The sequence below is a fragment of the Corythoichthys intestinalis genome, chromosome 10 (assembly GCF_030265065.1).
Source record: "Corythoichthys intestinalis isolate RoL2023-P3 chromosome 10, ASM3026506v1, whole genome shotgun sequence".
Taxonomy (NCBI): domain Eukaryota; kingdom Metazoa; phylum Chordata; class Actinopteri; order Syngnathiformes; family Syngnathidae; genus Corythoichthys; species Corythoichthys intestinalis.
In genome coordinates, this window is record NC_080404.1 from 54,411,335 (window position 1) to 54,428,975 (window position 17,641).

The 17,641-nt window shown below is 43.3% G+C and overlaps 1 protein-coding gene and 1 long non-coding RNA gene across 3 annotated transcripts in view; one reads left to right on the forward strand and one right to left on the reverse strand.

Annotated features, from left to right (window-relative positions):
• LOC130923343 (multimerin-2-like) overlaps positions 1–17,641 on the forward strand; it is a 41,154-nt gene that overhangs the window by 16,817 nt on the left and 6,696 nt on the right. For both annotated transcript variants that reach the window (XM_057848991.1, XM_057848990.1), the window contains 4 exons: positions 2,218–2,685; positions 13,164–13,528; positions 15,706–15,891; positions 15,965–16,405. In XM_057848991.1, the coding sequence (XP_057704974.1) occupies positions 2,218–2,685; positions 13,164–13,528; positions 15,706–15,891; positions 15,965–16,405 (1,460 nt within the window). The remainder of the gene's footprint in view (positions 1–2,217; positions 2,686–13,163; positions 13,529–15,705; positions 15,892–15,964; positions 16,406–17,641) is intronic.
• LOC130923347 (uncharacterized) lies at positions 5,235–7,796 on the reverse strand. The gene is made up of 3 exons (XR_009064692.1): positions 7,465–7,796; positions 7,349–7,399; positions 5,235–6,959 (listed from the first exon to the last, which is right to left on the reverse strand). It is a non-coding gene; the product is annotated as an uncharacterized LOC130923347 (long non-coding RNA).

The following is a 17,641-nucleotide window of genomic DNA, read 5'->3' on the forward strand; positions in this document are numbered from 1 at the left end:
CACGCGGGGCAGCTATTTTTCGGCACAACACCGGCTACTCAGCCCGCCCCCCTTATCTGTGATTGGCTAGAAATTGCCTACATTCGCTGCTCTGATTGTGACGACAGATCAAGATAGGATGACTAGAGCAGTGTTTTTCAACCTTTTCTGAGTCACGGGACGTTTTTACGTTGGAAAAAATCTCGCGGCACACCACACCAAAATGTTCCAAAATTACTTTCTGTATAGTATATTTAATTATAAAATAATTTCTCAGTATTTATACTTACTCAGTGTGAAACGTTTAGCAATTAGGCAGAAAAACTATCAGACAGGGGACTTGAGCAATGCATTTAAGCACATCAGGGCTGGTCGTCTCGCTGACAATGGCTTTGCAGACAGGTAGTATTAACGTCTCTGCCACGGTTTGGGACTTTTGGGATTTAGCAACAAAGTAACTGGCTTTCAGGGCGTTCTTATTTACCTTTGTAGTTTTCCTCAAAAAAAGTTGCCCATTTCTCTGTGTTTTCACGGAGGCGTACAAAATAATCCATCGACTTGTTCTGAAGCGACGGGGGTTCATTTGGAGGTGAGTTTAAGCTTGTATGGCGCCATGCCGCTAGATAGCCACTCGTGTCGCGTTCAAGAACTGCTCGGATTTCTAGGTATCTCCCACCTAGCTGTCCTCGATAATGTGTTGGAATAAAACAAAGAGGGTGGATTAACGGTCGTCACATATGGATAAAATGGAAAGGACACTTTTGTATATATCGACACTTGACGAGTCAAATAATGAACAGTAGAAGCGCTGGGGTCCACATTGTTACGGAGAGCAAACTTGACAAGTCAAATAATGAACAGTAGAAGTGCTGGGGTCCAAATTGTTACGGAGAGCAAGGTGGCTAACGGCTAAAAATCCGAGCAGTTCTTGAACGCAACACGACACATCTGCACACAACCGAGAACTTTTTCCACATTCCTTCCTTCCTACTGCAACTTTGCCCGACGATGTTAAAAAAAAGCAACATTGGATAATTTCTCGCGGCGGCGGCACAATCGATTGAAAAACACTGGAATATAGGGTTCATTCTCCCCGTGTGTGTGTGTGTGTGTGTTTGTGGAAGATTTAAAAAAATAAATAAATAAATTACACAGTACAGTTTAATCGAGCTAGGGCGGGCACAGCCGTCCCTCAGGGCGGGCACGGCCCCCTAATGCCCGCTATAGTATAGGTGTCATATACACTTTAAGCATTGGTTTTGCGATAGAGCTGAGCAGCATCTCGCAACATGAACAGGTACCCTTGGTCAAGCTTAGCAATCAAAATCTTAATGCCTTGCCTAAAAAGTAGAACATAGCCCCGCGGACTGCTCGGCCATTCTGACCATTGTGTGGAGAGGGGAAAGGAACAATGAAGGTGACAGCTTGCTCCCACCACACCTCTGATTCAAAGCGCTTCCTGCCAAGCCGACAGAATGAAGTCACCAGCCCTGGAGAGACACCAGACACAATCAGGGGAACTCCAAACCATGAGTCAGCTAGATCCTTTCTGATTTTGATACCCCTTTCCATTAAAGAGTTCCTCAAAACATGCAAGACTTAGTACAAGCCATCACAAAATCAACTGTCAGAAGTGGGATGACATGGAAGTGGAAACACACTCGCATATCCCTCCATCAAACAGTCTGAACGTCCATAAAAGTGGAAGTCAATGCGATGAATCCGCATCACTTGACAGCGGAATCTGTGACCCCTTCTCGCACAAAAGGTCACTAACGTAGGGTAGTAGTGTATTCCGGATGATTCTGTTGCTGACTCACAGAAACCAAATTTGCACTGTCAGCAGAGAGAAAGACATTCCCGTGTTTCCCATCCGTCCCTCTGTCTCACAATCTTTGTTTTCGCTTCCTCTTCTGCTTTGCAATGAAGAACTTGTGAGCAGTGTATGACTATTCCTACCTACTATCCTTAGAAAGTCAGCTCCTGCTAGCAGCGTCAACTACAACCTGAATGTAGTACCCGACTACCCGTGCTGCTGCACCATCCTGAAAGACTTGTTCCCAATCCTAGAATCTTCAGTCCAACAAATAAAGCCGTGTCAGCCAAACTTTCTGTAAATGCATTACCTTGACTTTATCGATTTCTTGCCTTTTGATTGCCACTGTCGTGAGGAGAACGGAAAATCAACATGTGATGTAACTCTGCTTGCAAATAAATCTCAATTTTGACTCGTTTCAGGCATATTACCGCATCAGCTAAACCCGAACAGAGAGCAGAATGACCACCAGGGGGCTGTCAACACATCACACAATGTCAGTAAAGCAACGTATCCTGTGCATTTGCCAAACCAGGACCACGTTCACCGCCAGGAGCACAATCATCATCCTGAACATGTTCTAAACCAGGACCATTTTCAGCATCCTATCCATGTACCGAACTTGAACCACGTTCAGTATCCTGTCCATGTACCAAACCGGGACCACACTCAGCATTCGGGACACGTGCCAAACCAAGACCACGTTCAGTATCCTGTCTATAGACCAAACTGGGACCCCACTCAACATACCGGGCACGTCCCAAACCAGGACCACATTCAGTATCCAGTCCTTGTCCAGGAACGGGACACCGCTCAGAATCCTATTCCTGTCCACAAACAGGACCACGTGCCACCCAGGAAACATGAGCATCAGGAGCACCTGCGTCTTGGTGAGTTTGAATGTTTACATCTTTGATCGGGTGGGGTGGGGGGATTAGCCACACTAAACCACACGGTTGCTAACCGTCATATGCTATTGTTTAGCCACAACTGTATTCATTACCTTATCACCATTCATCCTTCTCATCCTTCACATAGCTGCTGGAAACAGAAATGTCAATTAATCCATCTGTAGGTGACAGGGAGATCATGATTTTACAACACTGTGCGGGTGTGCGCTGGTCCTCATGGGAAACTCAGTCTTCCTTAAAGGGATCCACGGATAGACCTACATGTAGTTCTTAAAAGATAAATGTTAGTACAAGTTATAATAATTTGATATTGAAACTAGGGCTGTCAAACGATTAAAATTTTTAATCGAGTTAATTACAGCGTAAAAATTAATTAATCGTAATTAATCGCAATTCAAACCATCTATAAAATATGCCATATTTTTCTGTAAATTATTGTTGGAATGGAAAGCTAAGGCACAAGATGGATATATACATTCAACATACGGTACATAAGGACTGTATTTGTTTATTATAACAATAAATCAACAAGATGGCATTAACATTATTAACATTCTGTTAAAGCGATCCATGGATAGAAAGACTCGTAGTTCTTAAAAAAAAAAAAAAAAAAAAAATGTTAGTACAAGTTATAGAAATTTTATACGTTTTAATAAAATTTGTAAAATTTTCAATCAAAAAATAAACTAGTAGCCCGCCATTGATGTCAATAATTACTTACACAATGCTTATGGGAGCTGAAGCCTATAAAATCAGTCGCACCCAAGCGCCAGCAGAGGGCAGCAAAACTCCATAGACACAACAAGTGAGCATTTCACTGCACTGTCATTTAAATCTGTCTGAGCGGGCCATCTTCGTTAATTGCGTCAAATATTTTAACGTGATTAATTTAAAAAATTAATTAACGCCCGTTAACGCGATAAATTTGACAGCCCTAATTGAAACCCCTCTTAACGTTTTCGTTTTAATAAAATTTGTAAAATTTTAATTGAAAAAATGAACTAGTAGCTCGCCCTTGTTGTTGATGTCGCAGGGCGGTGACGTCACATGGTACGCTGCAGTACTTCACAGTGTCACTCACAGTGATTTAAATACACCACGAGGTGTCTAGTGACGGGATCTGTCGTTCACTTGAGTAAACGAATCCATTCCGGTTCGTTCAGTAAAACGATTCGTTCAAACGAATCGTTCAACGAATCGTTCGCCCCCCTCATCTCCCTCCCCACCCAAATGAATCGTTCGGTTAGTGAACGGGAAGTGACGTTGCCGAACGAATCACCAAAGACCGCTTCGCAGTATAACTGAACGGGAAGTGACATTGCTTGGTCCCTCCCTCTCTTGCACATTGACCACTCGTCGTAGTTTCAGAAATGAGTGACAGGCGATATCATTCTGCTCTCAGAGACAGCCTCGTCTCCCTCCCGCTGCTGCAAAAGCGAGGGAGAACTTCCGCGTCGTCTGTCCTAGTTCTATGGGCTCAAAGTCATGGCTCGTGCTTGCATTTCGAATTAGGACACGGTTAAACATTTTCCTTTTGAGGGGGAAGTCGGGGTTTGGGGTAGGGGGCGCACGGACTTTCTTTAGCATGATCTTGCTCACATATACAATGCTGCTGCTAACAGCCAACGCGGCATGCCTGCTGTCACGAAAATAAAAATAAATCGAAAGTTTAATTTCTAATTATGGAACGGCCAACACATCATATTAACCTCTCGCTCTGTTGTATTTTTGTTTTTTTATTATTAAGATGATCGTTTTGAATTTTTGCACTGGTATTAATAAATAAAATAATCCGGTCAGCTCCCCTGTCGTCCCCGCATCTCAGATCGTCAAATGCTGACGAGAAATAATTGTTTGCTTTATGATTTCGCCTTTCTACTCTCATTAGTCTGTTAAGAAAAATGTAGACATATTGCGACATCTCCCGTGTCCGCGCGCTTTGTTTTTGGGGCGCTTGAGTAGCACATGATGGACGGATTGACATAATTTGTCAAACCAACCGACACCCTCTGACACGGAAAAAAAAAAAAAAAAACACTCGGAAAAAATTGACATGTATATACAGTTTCATTGCAAATCAGTATTATGGTGATCATACTAAATATTATTTTTTTTCTGTGCACATATGAGGTACATATCGCTGCCATGAAGCCTCCATATAGTGACAGTTCTCTGCCCGCTTCACTGCCGTCACGCGACCGCAGCTCAGGTTTTGCTTGCCTCGTAGCTATGCGTGTTTTAAATTACTGTAAATTTGATAGTATATCGTCATAGGCACAGTCCCGAGTCTGTTGAGAAAAGTAGAACACTAAACCATGCTCGCTAGATTTGTGTGGTGTTTTTGTCTTTTTGAGCAGCATTTGATAGGCTCCACGTTAACAAATATGTGACAAAGTCGTTTCCTTTCATTTTATGACTCGTTCACCGCATAGTCATTACTGGAAAGTCAAGTTAGCAGCAAGCTAGGTCAGGAACCGGAGGACCGAATCACTGAACGGGAAGTGACAAAACTCAGTCTTCCCCCCTGCCTGTACGCTGGCTGCTTATTGGCCACACGTGGAAATGAGTGACATACGCCATGATTCTGTTTCCGCTCCCTCCCCTGCCCGCGATGAGGCTGGCGTCTGATTGGTCGTGTGCGATGTCAGAAGACGCTGCCGCTTGCTCAACGCCCTCCCACGCAGCGAACAAGCGCCACCAACTTCATAGAACGAATCAGTGCAGATGGTGATTAGTTCGGTCTCGTTCACCCAAACAATTCGTTCAAAAAGAACGAATCGTTCGCGACCGATACAACACTAGTCAATGGCGAGATTTAAAGAGGAACTGAAGACCTTTCCGGATTTTGGTGTAATTTTATGAATATAAACTTGGGACAAGTTCCTCAAAACAACCATGACATTATCAACACGTAATTGTAAGGATAATTTGCGTTTTTTTATTTTTTTTGCACTCCGTTAATGGTCCCTTCGCAAACCCGGAAGTGTGACGTAGGCAACAGAAGACTACCCACAGCTAACATAGCAGCAACAACGATGTCAGTGATATTTCCACCAAAGGTAACCATTCAAGATCGCTCTTTCGTGACGCTACCGATGGCAAAGGCTCCCAGGAAAGATGAACTACAATTAATCCCTACATGTTTGAACCTGAGGCGTCAGATGACGGCGATTTACTTGACACAGCAGATGGCGTCATGACGCCAATTGACAGCTCGACACTTCACGAACGGGAGAGTGAGTGGTAAGTCCAGCATCGTGATTTTTTTTATTAGAATGCGATTACATGGTTGTATATTTTTCCATGCTCTACACATAGCTAAAACTGGATATTAGGTAATGGGACAGCTCCTACCGATCTAAATATGGTAAAGCTAGCCCAAATGTGGGTAAATGAATTAAATGTTATTGATATTTCAAAATAAATGACAAAACCATTTTATTTTCCAGGTGTTGCTGTAAACCATCAAGTAATTACCCTTCCAAGAGTATGCCTGTGTCATCAGGAGATCCCAGACGTGAGAGCCAAACTTGCAGAGGCTGAAGCACTGACAGGGGCATGAATTTCATTTAAAAAAATAAAACCATAAATTGTTAACAACATTGACACATTTTGTTGACTGTTTAATGTATTCTATTATTATATAAAATATTGTAATTATATTACATTCTGAAAAAATATTCAATAGGCCGCAATAATGATACCAGGTTTATGTTGAATCAGCATTAGCTTTCGTTGTCAGATTGTGACACAATATGTTATACCAAGCACAAAACGGCACACATCAAAGAGCATAATTTTAGTAAGCAACACAAAGTTAGGATAGCAACGGACTAGCGCAACATTGAAAAATGATAATGGCAGTGGGAAATATGAATTTACTCTTTTCTGTAGCATGAAGTGTTCTCTATACAAAGATAATGCATTATCATTAAAATATGAAGGTAACTTGATTTTTCTTTTAAAAAATGTGTACTGTATATATGACTAGTTTATGATTTCATGTCATCAAAATTTGCTACATTTATTTCTCCTAAATCATCGTCATCTGATGTCGCAGACGGAAGAAATTCAGCATCTGGCAGGCCTCATAGGATCTCTTCAGTCGTCATCGCTGGACACCGCATCACTTCGGTCATCATATGACTCGACCCACTCTCTCTTGATTTTGGGAAACTGGGTGGCAACTGACTTGCAACGCTTTTTTCATCGTGCTGAGGGTTTCCGCCACTTAATTTTTTATGTTTGGCTTCCTGGAGGAAAAAAAAAATCACAGCAGAATGAAAATATTGGATGAATCCTAATTTTAATTTAATAATAATTTCTTGGTGATCAAATAATAATGCCCCAGTCATACCAGCATCTATTTGATGCTATTGTTCCCTCTTCAAATAGGCAGACCTTGATGTTGAAATATAAAAAAAACAACGAGCCAAGGACCTATTTGGTGCTGGGGACATTTGAATTTACATAACACCTATTGATATAGTAATAAAATCACATGAGTAGACGACATGTCAGCCAACCTATCTACTTACGACAGGCCAACAGCAAAAAAAAAAAATGTCGCACTTCAACAAACTGGCAGTAGGAGTCTCCCTCGTTTATAAAAAAAAAAAAAAGCCATTAATGTTCTACTTACGTCTTTGGAAAACCAAGGTTGCATTGTTGTAGGTTTTCAAAGCTGTCGTGGCTGAAATGATGAAAACAATGAGCCGATTGGGGACCTGTATGCATGCTAACAAAAACGGTCCAAACCTTTGCAGGAGAAGTTTTTTTTTGGACCACTCCTAGAGTCTCGAGTCTTCCTGTGAGTAATTCATATCGCTACACATCGAGATGGCATGACGAATCCCGCGAGTAAAACCCAAAAAATGTTTGCAATATATGGCGAGGATGGCGTGGTGCTATATTTCCGTGTTCAGAGTGGTGGCGAGGCTTCCTGGAAGTTACGTCACGAGGTAGGGGTCGGCAGGACGGCGCGTCCCTCGTTGCTATGGTGTTGCTATGGCCATAACTCAAAAACTACGCGGTCAATTATTATTATTTTTTTTTTAAGTGACTTTTTGAGAGAGCGAATGACGCATTTAATAAAATTCAACTGAGTAAAACACTTAAGAGCGAAATCTGAAAACCTCTTCAGTTCCCCTTTAAATTAATAAGAGATCAAGCCAATTAGAGCATTTTGTCCCTCAACTGACGCCGTAGTTTCCTGTTTAGTGCGGGTCCATTGTGATTTACGTTTATTTGAGTGTTGCACTCACAACAAGCAAGACTCCTGATAATGGCTCCCAGCATTATAGTTTGTATTTTGTGACTAAATATTGTTGTTTGGTGTATTTGTTGAGTTAAACGAGTTGCTAAAATGTTTAAATAGAGTTTGACCAAAGTCTGAGTAAGTTTTATGTGTATTTTGCATATCTATTTTGATTGTGAATTTGTGAAAGCCAGTTCTCTTTGCTTTGTTGTTTAACTGTGTGAGAATAGGGCCTAATTAATACAGATTGAAGCACTTTTGTTTTTGTGAACATTATTTTTTGAGAGATATGAATATTATTTCTGTTGTATTTTTAGTACATGATACTTATGTTTGTTGTGAAGGAGTTGCCGAAGCTTATGCCACTCTCCTTTCTCTCTGCCTTGTACCCCACTGTGGATTAAAGGAAAACTACTTCGTCAGTCAAGGGACAAAACGTCGTCATTGGCTTGATCCCTATTATAATTTAAAACTCGCCATTGACACTTTGTGGCATATTTAAATCACTACCTTTCATAATTAAAGGATGACACTTTTTTTTCTAAAGTGACACGTGGAATCCCGGTGTTCTGACAAATTTTGTACCCTCATCAGAGTTTGCAACCGAAGCTCTTGTAGCGGTGAATAAGCCGTCTTTTACATTCAGTTGGACTCTCAATGTTTTCCAAAGTAGCTAAATAAACAAGTTACATCATAAACATACATGTGCAACACGAATATGACGTAAATTAATTAGGGCTGTCAAGATTATCCCGTTAACGAGCGGTAATTAATTTTTTAAATTAATCCCGTTAAAATATTTGACGCAATTAACGCACAAATGCCCCGCTCAAACAGATTTAAATGAGAGCACAGTGAAAGGTATATTTGTTGTGTTTTTCTGAGTTTTGCCGCCCTCTGCTGGCGCTTGGGTGCGACTGATTTTATAGGCTTCAGCCGCCATGAGAATTGTGTAAGTAATTATTGACATCAACAATGGCGGGCTACTAGTTTATTTTTTGATTGAAAATTTTACAAATTTTATTAAAACGAAAATATGAAGAGGGGTTTTGATATAAAATTTCTCTAACTTGTACTAACATTTATCTTTTAAGAACTACAAGTCTTTCTATCCATGGATCGCTTTAACATAATGTTAATAATGGTAATGCCATCTTGTTGATTTATTGTTATAATAAAGTAATACAGTACTTATGTACCGTATGTTGAATGTATGTATCCATATTGTGTCTTATCTTTCCATTCCAACAATAATTTACAGAAAAATATGGCATATTTTATAGATGGTTTGAATTGCGATTCATTAATTTCTAAGCTGTAATTAACTCAATTAAAAATTTTAATCGTTTGACACCCCTAAAATTACTGCTTAATAACACAGCGAAGACATTAAAAGTGAGAGAGCAGCGTGAAATTGTTGTGTGCAGCTAACATGGCAGAATGTGTCTGAGGAGAACTTTTTTACATGTCCGTCCATTATCAAACATAAGTACATATTTTTTTCTTCAAAGAAAGTTTGTAATGTTTACTTTGGAACCGCTGCATTTGCAGCCATTTTTGTTTATATTACGCGCATGCGCAGAACCGCAAAGTTGCAATTTTTGATGGGGTGCAAAATTTGTCAGAACACCGGCAGCGTTGCCATGTGACGTCACCGCTCTGCGACGTCAACAACAATGGCGACCTACTAGTTAAAATAATTTTGCTAATTTTATTGAAATGAAAACATTAAGAGGGATTTTAGTATCAAATTATTATAACGCGTACTAACATTTATCTTTTAAGAACTACATGTCCTTCTATCCGTGGTTCCCTTTAAAGCTAAACACTACCGCTTTTGTCCACCGACATCGCTAAAATCGACCAAAACTGATAAGTTACATAGTGTTGCTGTAAAGCGGAGCCTTAAGAATTTTGAACAATTTTTTAACTATATTATTGTGAAATTCCTTTGCCTTTACTGAAAATGGGAAATTTAAAGAATTTGAATCTCATGATTTAAACATCTTTTTTGGGGAAAAAAAATACATAATTGAAGTTGTATTTGAAGATAATGGATACATTTCATTCACAAAAATTTGTCGAATTTTGACATTCGGTGTTTTAGAAACACTGATATTGTGCGAAAGTATCCAAGTTGGCTCCAAACGTAAACATTGGTCTCATGTGTGATGTAGGAACAAAGTTTGTACAGACAGTGATGTTTCCACATTTAAGTCTTTGGTTATTAGTGTCCATATGATTGCGCTACAAACGCAGAATTCACACACCTTCACTTTGGTCGGCGTTTTTAAGAACCCTCGTTTTCAATGCCCAAAATGTGCGTGTGGATGATAGGCCAAACCATAGAAAAAAGTTCTTCTTTTTGCAAAATACCTTGCTACGTGTGGACACGGCCAAAGAAAAGCATGTGTGTGTTTGAGCATACACAATGGCCATGGAGATAAATGACAGGTCAGCATGACATCACTTCCTGTGCTCCTTGTATAACCCGTCTCTCTGACCCTTGACTTAACCTACAATGCAAGTATGACATCATCGTTTAGGGGAGTTTTTTTTTTTTGTTATCTGCTTATTATTTCTCCCTTCTTGCTTTTGATAGTAAATCCTCTTTGATTCAGATTTTCTGTGAATGCAGTCACTCAAGAGTTCTGACCAATTTTGTATGTATATAACCTTTATTTCACCAGGTAAAATCAATTTAGCAGCTTCTCATTCACAACTAAAAATTGCAATTTCTGGGGAAATTATGAAAGGGCTTTGGTGTGGTAGATACAAATCTATCAGGTCACTTTCTGTTGACTTGGGGACATTTCGGGGACACGTCCTGTTGAAATCCGGTCACTTCGTTTTAATTTGGGGACATTTCTGGGACACGTCCTGTTGATAACAGGTCACTTCCTGTTGATTTGGAGACATTTCAGGGACATGTCCTGTTGATATCCATTTGGTGGACATGTCCTGTTGATATCAGGTCAGTTCCTGTTGATTTGGTGACATTTCGGGGACACGTCCTGTGGATATCAGTTTAACTTCCTGTTACTTCAGGGACATTTCGGGGACATGAACAGTTGATATCCATTTGGGGGATACGTCCTGTTTATATCAGGTCAGTTCCTGTTGATTTGGGGACATTTGTGGGACACGTCCTGTTTTTTATCAGTTCACTTCCTGTTACTTCAGGGAAATGAGCTGTTGATATCCATTTGGGGGACACATCCTGTTGATATCAGGTCACCTTCTGTTAATTTGGGGACATTTTGGGGACACATCTTGTTGATATCAGTTCACTTCCTGTTGATTTGGGGACTTTTCAGGGCAACGTCCTGTTGATATCAGGTCACTTCCTGTTACTTCAGGGACATTTCGGGTATATGACCTGTTGATATCCATTTGGGGGACACGTCCTGTTGATATCAGGTCACCTTCTGTTGATTTAGGGACATTTTGGAGGCAGGTCCGGTCGATATCAGGACAATTCCTGTTAATTTAGGGACATTTGGGGGACATGTCCTGTAGATATCCATTTGGGGGACACGTCCTTTTGATATCAGGTAACTTTCCTGTTGATTTGGGGACATTTGGGGGACATGTCCTGTTGATATCAGGTCAGTTTCTGTTAATTTGGGGACATTTGGGAGACATGTCCTCTTGATATCCATTTGGGGGACACGTCCTGTTGATATCAGGTAACTTCCTGTTGATTTGGGGACATTTGGGAGACACGTCCTGTTGATATCAGTTTACTTCCTGTTACTTTAGGGACATTTCGGGGTCATGGCCAGTTGATATCCATTTGGGGGACACGTCCTGTTGATATCAGGTCACTTTCTGTTAATTTGGGACATTTTGGGGGCACGTCCTGTTGATATCAGTTCACTTCCTGTTGGTTTGGGGACTTTTCAGGGCAACGTCCTGTTGATATCAGGTCACTTCCTGTTAATTTGGGGACATTTTGGAGACAGGTCTGGTCGATATCAGGTCAGTTCCTGTTAATTTAGGGACATTTGGGGGACATGTCCTGTTGATATTCATTTGGAGGACACATCCTGTTGATATCAGATCACTTCCTGTGATTTGGGAACATTTGGGGGACATGTCCTGTTGATATCAGGTCACTTCCTGTTGGTGTGGGGACATTTCAAGGCAACGTCCTGTTGATATCCATTTGGGGGACACATCTGTTGATATCAGGTCACTTTCTTTTAATTTAGGAACATTACGGGGACACGTCCTGTTGACATTAGGTCACAAAATGTCAGTGGGCTGTAATGATAAATGGTCAAAAATAACAAAAAACTGTTTTCCTGCTATTGAAAATGAATGGGAAATTTGGACGTACATGGCTGTCAATGGCATCCCATTAGAAATGAATTGGACAGTTTTTGGCGAATTCTTGGGAAACTGTACATTTTTGCCCAATTCTTCAAAACTTTTATGCCCATTACCATAGTTGAATATTTGATTTGTACGTTATGCGATTTGGTCAAAAATTGTAGGACAAGTAGCGTTTTGAAAAAATGTTTTAATGATGACGACTTGAGCACCTTTTTTTTTTCGGAGTGTCATTGTTTTGTCAGCTCATTGGTCAAAAAGTAGGACAGGGGAGCGAAGAGTTTCCCTGAATATTCTTGTAAAGCACCGTAACAGTATTGTTTGTTCTAAAAATAAGACACTATTTTCGAGTTTCGCTATTATACGTGTCAGTTGAAAGCTCGGGACGAAGTGTACTTTTGTTTCTGAATACAGGACGATTCAGTTTTTCAAGGGACAGTTGGCAACCCTAATCCTGAACAACCTGTTTTATTATACCATTTTAAAACTGCAGATGTGGGATTCTAACCCCTACCAACAGAGAAGGCTACACACTAATCTTAGCAAAACCTGTTTGGCTAAACCGCAGTATTTCCGTTTCTAGCTTCATAAAACATGTCAGAAGCACACAAAGGCCGCTTGTGCGTTCGCCCGCGTGGACAGGAAGTCTCGGCCTCAGTGGCGTAAATCAGGTTGACGCTTGTAAGGGACAAACCAGCCGACCTACGGTGTTTGATTTTGACCCTCGGCCTGCTCCCTAGACACCAGGACTTCCTGCCACCGCTCCACACCTTAGAGCTCCAGTTTAAAGTGTCCACTTTGCAAAGGTTGACATGTGAGTATTTGAGCCCTCAAGTGACAGTTTTATGTCCTTACCTCTACCAAGGACTACCCGCGTCCCATCCCGATGCGGCGCTAGCCCTCCCCCACACGGTGGCGCTCCTGATGTCGCAGCTGCAGCCCACCCTGCAGCACTTCAACCGCTCGTTGGAGCGGCTGGAACAACGGATGGACGAACTGGCCCGCGACGCTGCTCGCCTGGAGGATGCCCGGCGCCGGCGGGAGGAAGACGAAGCCGAGCGGCGGAAGCGAGTGGACGCCGAAGTGGAGCGTGGTGCCCAGCAGGTGGCTGAGCTTCGGAGGGAGCTGGAGAGTAGGCTGCACTCACAACGTGCCATGCTCCATTTCAACATCAGCAACTTCAAGACGGATTTGGACCTTAAAATCAAGCGGCACAACAAGATGCTGCAGGTAACTACACAGCTTCTATGTTAACCTAAAGGGCGTGACTTGGGGTGGGAAGCCCTGCGCACCTCATGATACAATACGATTAGCGATATAAGGAACAATGAAGGTTGAAGTGGTAAAAAGACAGCTTGCATCCACCACACCTCGATATCTCACGATATGGCGATACAACAATTATCAATACATGGGCCAGGAATTCAATCCTCCCATATCTGGACCAGAGCATTACCTGGACAGTCTGAGGAGCAACCTGGAAGCCTGTAGGACAGTGGTCTCCAACTCGGTCCTCAAAGGCCCGCTTTGGGTTGTGGTTGTTGTTCCTGCCGATCCAGCACAGATAGTTGAACCAATGAGGTTTCCGTTAAAACAAGCAGCACCTGACTGCAATCAACTGATTGCACTTGTAAAACACCAGATTGGTGAAAAAGTGTAGTAATCTTGTTTGGCTGGAATGAAATCCTGCACCCACAGCGGGCCTTTGAGGACCAGATTGAAGACCATTGCTGTAGGAGATTCCAGGAGACAGGTAGTTACAAAGGTAGTTATGAAGATCAGCACCTCCAAATCTGAGACCATGGTCCTCAGTCGGAAAAGGGTGGCATGCCCTCCCCCGGTCAGGGATGAGATCCTGCCCCAAGTGGATGAGTTCAAGTATCTTGGGGTCTTGTTCACAAGTGATGGTAGGAGGGAGAGGGAGATCGACAGGCAGATCGGTGCAGCGTCTGTAGTCATGCGGACTCTGCACCGGTCCGTACTGGTGAAGAAGGAGCTGAGCCGAAAGGCGAAGCTCACGATTTACCAGTTGATCTACGTTCCTACCCTCACCGATGGTCATGAGCTGTGGGTCGTGACCGAACGGACAAGATCCCAAGAAATACGTTTTCGCCACAGGGTGTCCGGCCTCTCCCTTAGAGATAGGGTGAGAAGCTCGGTCATCCGGGCATCTGGTTCGGATGCCTCCTGGACACTTCCCTGGAGAGGTGTTCCGGGCATGTCCCACCAGTGGGAGACCCCGGGAACGACCCAGGACACGCTGGAGAGACTATGTCTCTCGGCTGGCCTTGGAACGCCTTGGGATCCTGACGGAGGAGCTAGTTGAATTGACTGGGGAGAGGGAAGTCTGGGCTTCCCTGCTAAAGCTGCTGCCTCCGCAACCCGACCTCGGACTAAGCGGTAGATACTGATGAGGTAGTTACTCCAGGAGAGCTGGACAGGGACATAGAAGGTCCTTAAACCCTCAGCAGGATCGGCATCTTCTCCTTTGTTCAAGGAGGAACAGGATGAGCACTGCCAGATCCCTACAAAATGACCTCCAGTAGGCCACTGGTGTGAATGTTTCTGACCAAACAATCAGAAACGGGCTCCATGAAGATGGCCTGAGGGCTCGACGTCCTTTAGAGACGCAGTACCATCGAGCTCGATTGGCATTTGCCATAGACCACCGGAATTTATAACTACACCACTGGCTCTTTGCTCTTCACCAATGAAAGCAGGTTCAACCTGAGCACATGCGACAGACGTGAAAGGGTCCGGAGATGCCGTGGAGAACGTTATGCTGCCTGCAAAATCATTCAGCATGACCGGTTTGGTGGTGGGTGAGTGATGTTCAGGGGAGGCATATCCCAGGAAGGACACATAGACCTCTACCGGTTAGATAATGGCACCTTGATTGCTATTAGGTATCGGGATGATATACTTGGAGCCATTGTCAAAAGCTGTGCTTATGCAGCGGGACTTGGGTTCCTTGTTGTCCACGACAATGTCCAACCTAGTGTAGCTGGAGTATGCAAGCAGATCCTGAAGGAAGAAGGAATTGATAACATTGACTGGCCCCCACGTTCGCCTGACCTAAACTCAATAGAGCACCTCTGGGACATTATGTTCAGGTCCATCTGGTAGAGCCAGATTGATCTTCAAATTGTCCAGGAGCTCAGTGGTGCCCAGGTCCAGATCTGAGAGGATATCCCCCAGGCATTGGAGGAGGGGGGGGGGGGGGGGGTCATACTAATTTTATCAGAGATCGTAGATTGATTTCTTGAACTGTGTATTTGATTATTGATGAATCGCCATTTTGTGAGATCATCTTTATATAACAAATCTTATCGGAATGTACCTACAGGTCTCACCTCTTGAAAGCGTTAGCTGACCTTTGCTTACCTCGACTTTATGTTGTTGTTCAGGCTAGTTTGCAAGCTATGAATGCCACTCTGGCAGAGATCAAGCTGGACCAGGAAATGGAGCAAGAACAGCAACAGGACCAGGAAGTGGAGGCGGACCCCGTAATGCCACAGAGCTCCGCCTCCTCCACCGCCATTTGGGAGGCCATCGAACGTCTGGACAGGATGGTGATCAACAACACCGTCAAGGTGAACCAGCGCAAAATACAAATGATAACGGTCACAACAAATCTTGACTTTTGGAATTTCTGCGCCGCTTCAGGTGGACAACCTGGCGGAGGAGCTCGCGGTGACGTCGGACGGTTTGGAGGGGCTGCGGCGTGCGAACCAGGGGCTGGGAGAGCGCATCAAGCAGGTGGCGCGCGACGGCCAGGTGCGTTTCATGGAGACGGGTCTGGAGGTGGAGGCGGCCAAAGTGGCGGTTCTGGACCGCGTGGAGCAGCTGGCGGGCAACCTGAGCCGCCAGGGCCAGCGCCTCCACGAGATGGACGTCGACGTGGACTACCTCTACAACACCCTCTACAAGAACGCCTCCTCGTCGTGTGACTGCCAGCATTTGGACGAGGCACTAGCCCAGCTGGAGAGGGGCGTGGCTAATGTGACAGAGCTAGCAAATGAGCAGAGTCTGATTTTGGAGGAGGCGCGGAGGGCGGCGAGCAAACGGGAGGCAGCCATGGAAGCGGTGCGCGTTAGCCTAGAGCAGGTACGCCGGCTAGCAAATTTGAGTGCCAAGTGAATTTTAATGAGTTCATCGCGAGTAGATGTCCAAGATTGTATGTCTGGAAATGCCCTGAAATCAACACGACTTTACGCTGAAATACCCCAAAATCAAAACAGGAAGCAACCCTATATTGACATGAAGTGACCTTGGAAAGCCTCAAAATCAGAGGGAGGTGACCCACTATGTACAGAAAGTGACCCTGAAATGCCCCCATATCAACAGAAGTGATTCCGGACTGCCCCAAATCAACAGGAAGTCATCCTGAAATGCCCCAAAATAAACAGGAAGTGATCCGATATTGACAGGAAGTGACCCCGAACTGCCTCAGAATCAACAGGAAGTGACCCAATATAAATGGGAAGTGATCACAAAATTCCCCTAAATCCAAAGGAAGTGACCCAATGTCCTCCGATATCAACAGGAAGTGACCCTGAAATGTCTCAAAATCCTCAAAAAGTGATTCAAGGTGAACAGGAAGTGACCCCGAAATGCCCCCAAATCAACAAGTGACCCAATATGAACAGGAAGTGACCCTGAAATCCTTCAGCATCAACAGGAAGTGACCCTGGAATGCCTCAAAATCAATAGGAAGTGACCCCATGTCCCCCCATATCAATAGGAAGTGACCCAGAAATGCTTCAAAATCAACAGGAAGTGATCCTGACATGCCCCTAAATAAACAGGAAGTGACCCTATATGGACAGGAAGTGACCCTGGAATGCCTCAAGACCAACAGGAAGTGACCCAATATGAACAATATGAATATGCATTCCCTTAAATCCATAGGAAGTAAGCCCATGTCCTCCAATATCAACAGGAAGTGACCCAATATCGACAGAAAGTGACCCTAAAATGTCTCCAAATCAATACAAAGGGATTCAAGAGGAATAGGAAGTGAACCCGAATTGCCCTCATATCAACAAGTGACTCAATATGAACAGGAAGTGACCCAGAAATGCTGCAAAATCAACAGGAAGTAATCCTGAAATGCCTCTAAATAAACAGGAAGTGATCCGATATTGACAGGAAGTGACCCTGGAATGCCTCAAGACCAACATGAAGTGACCCAATATGAACAATATGAGTATGCATTCCCTTAAATCCACAGGAAGTAAGCCCATGTCCTCCAATATCAACAGGAAGTGACCCAATAGCGACAGGAAGTGTCTATAAAATGTCTCAAAATCAATACAAAGTGATTCAAGATGAAAAGGAAGT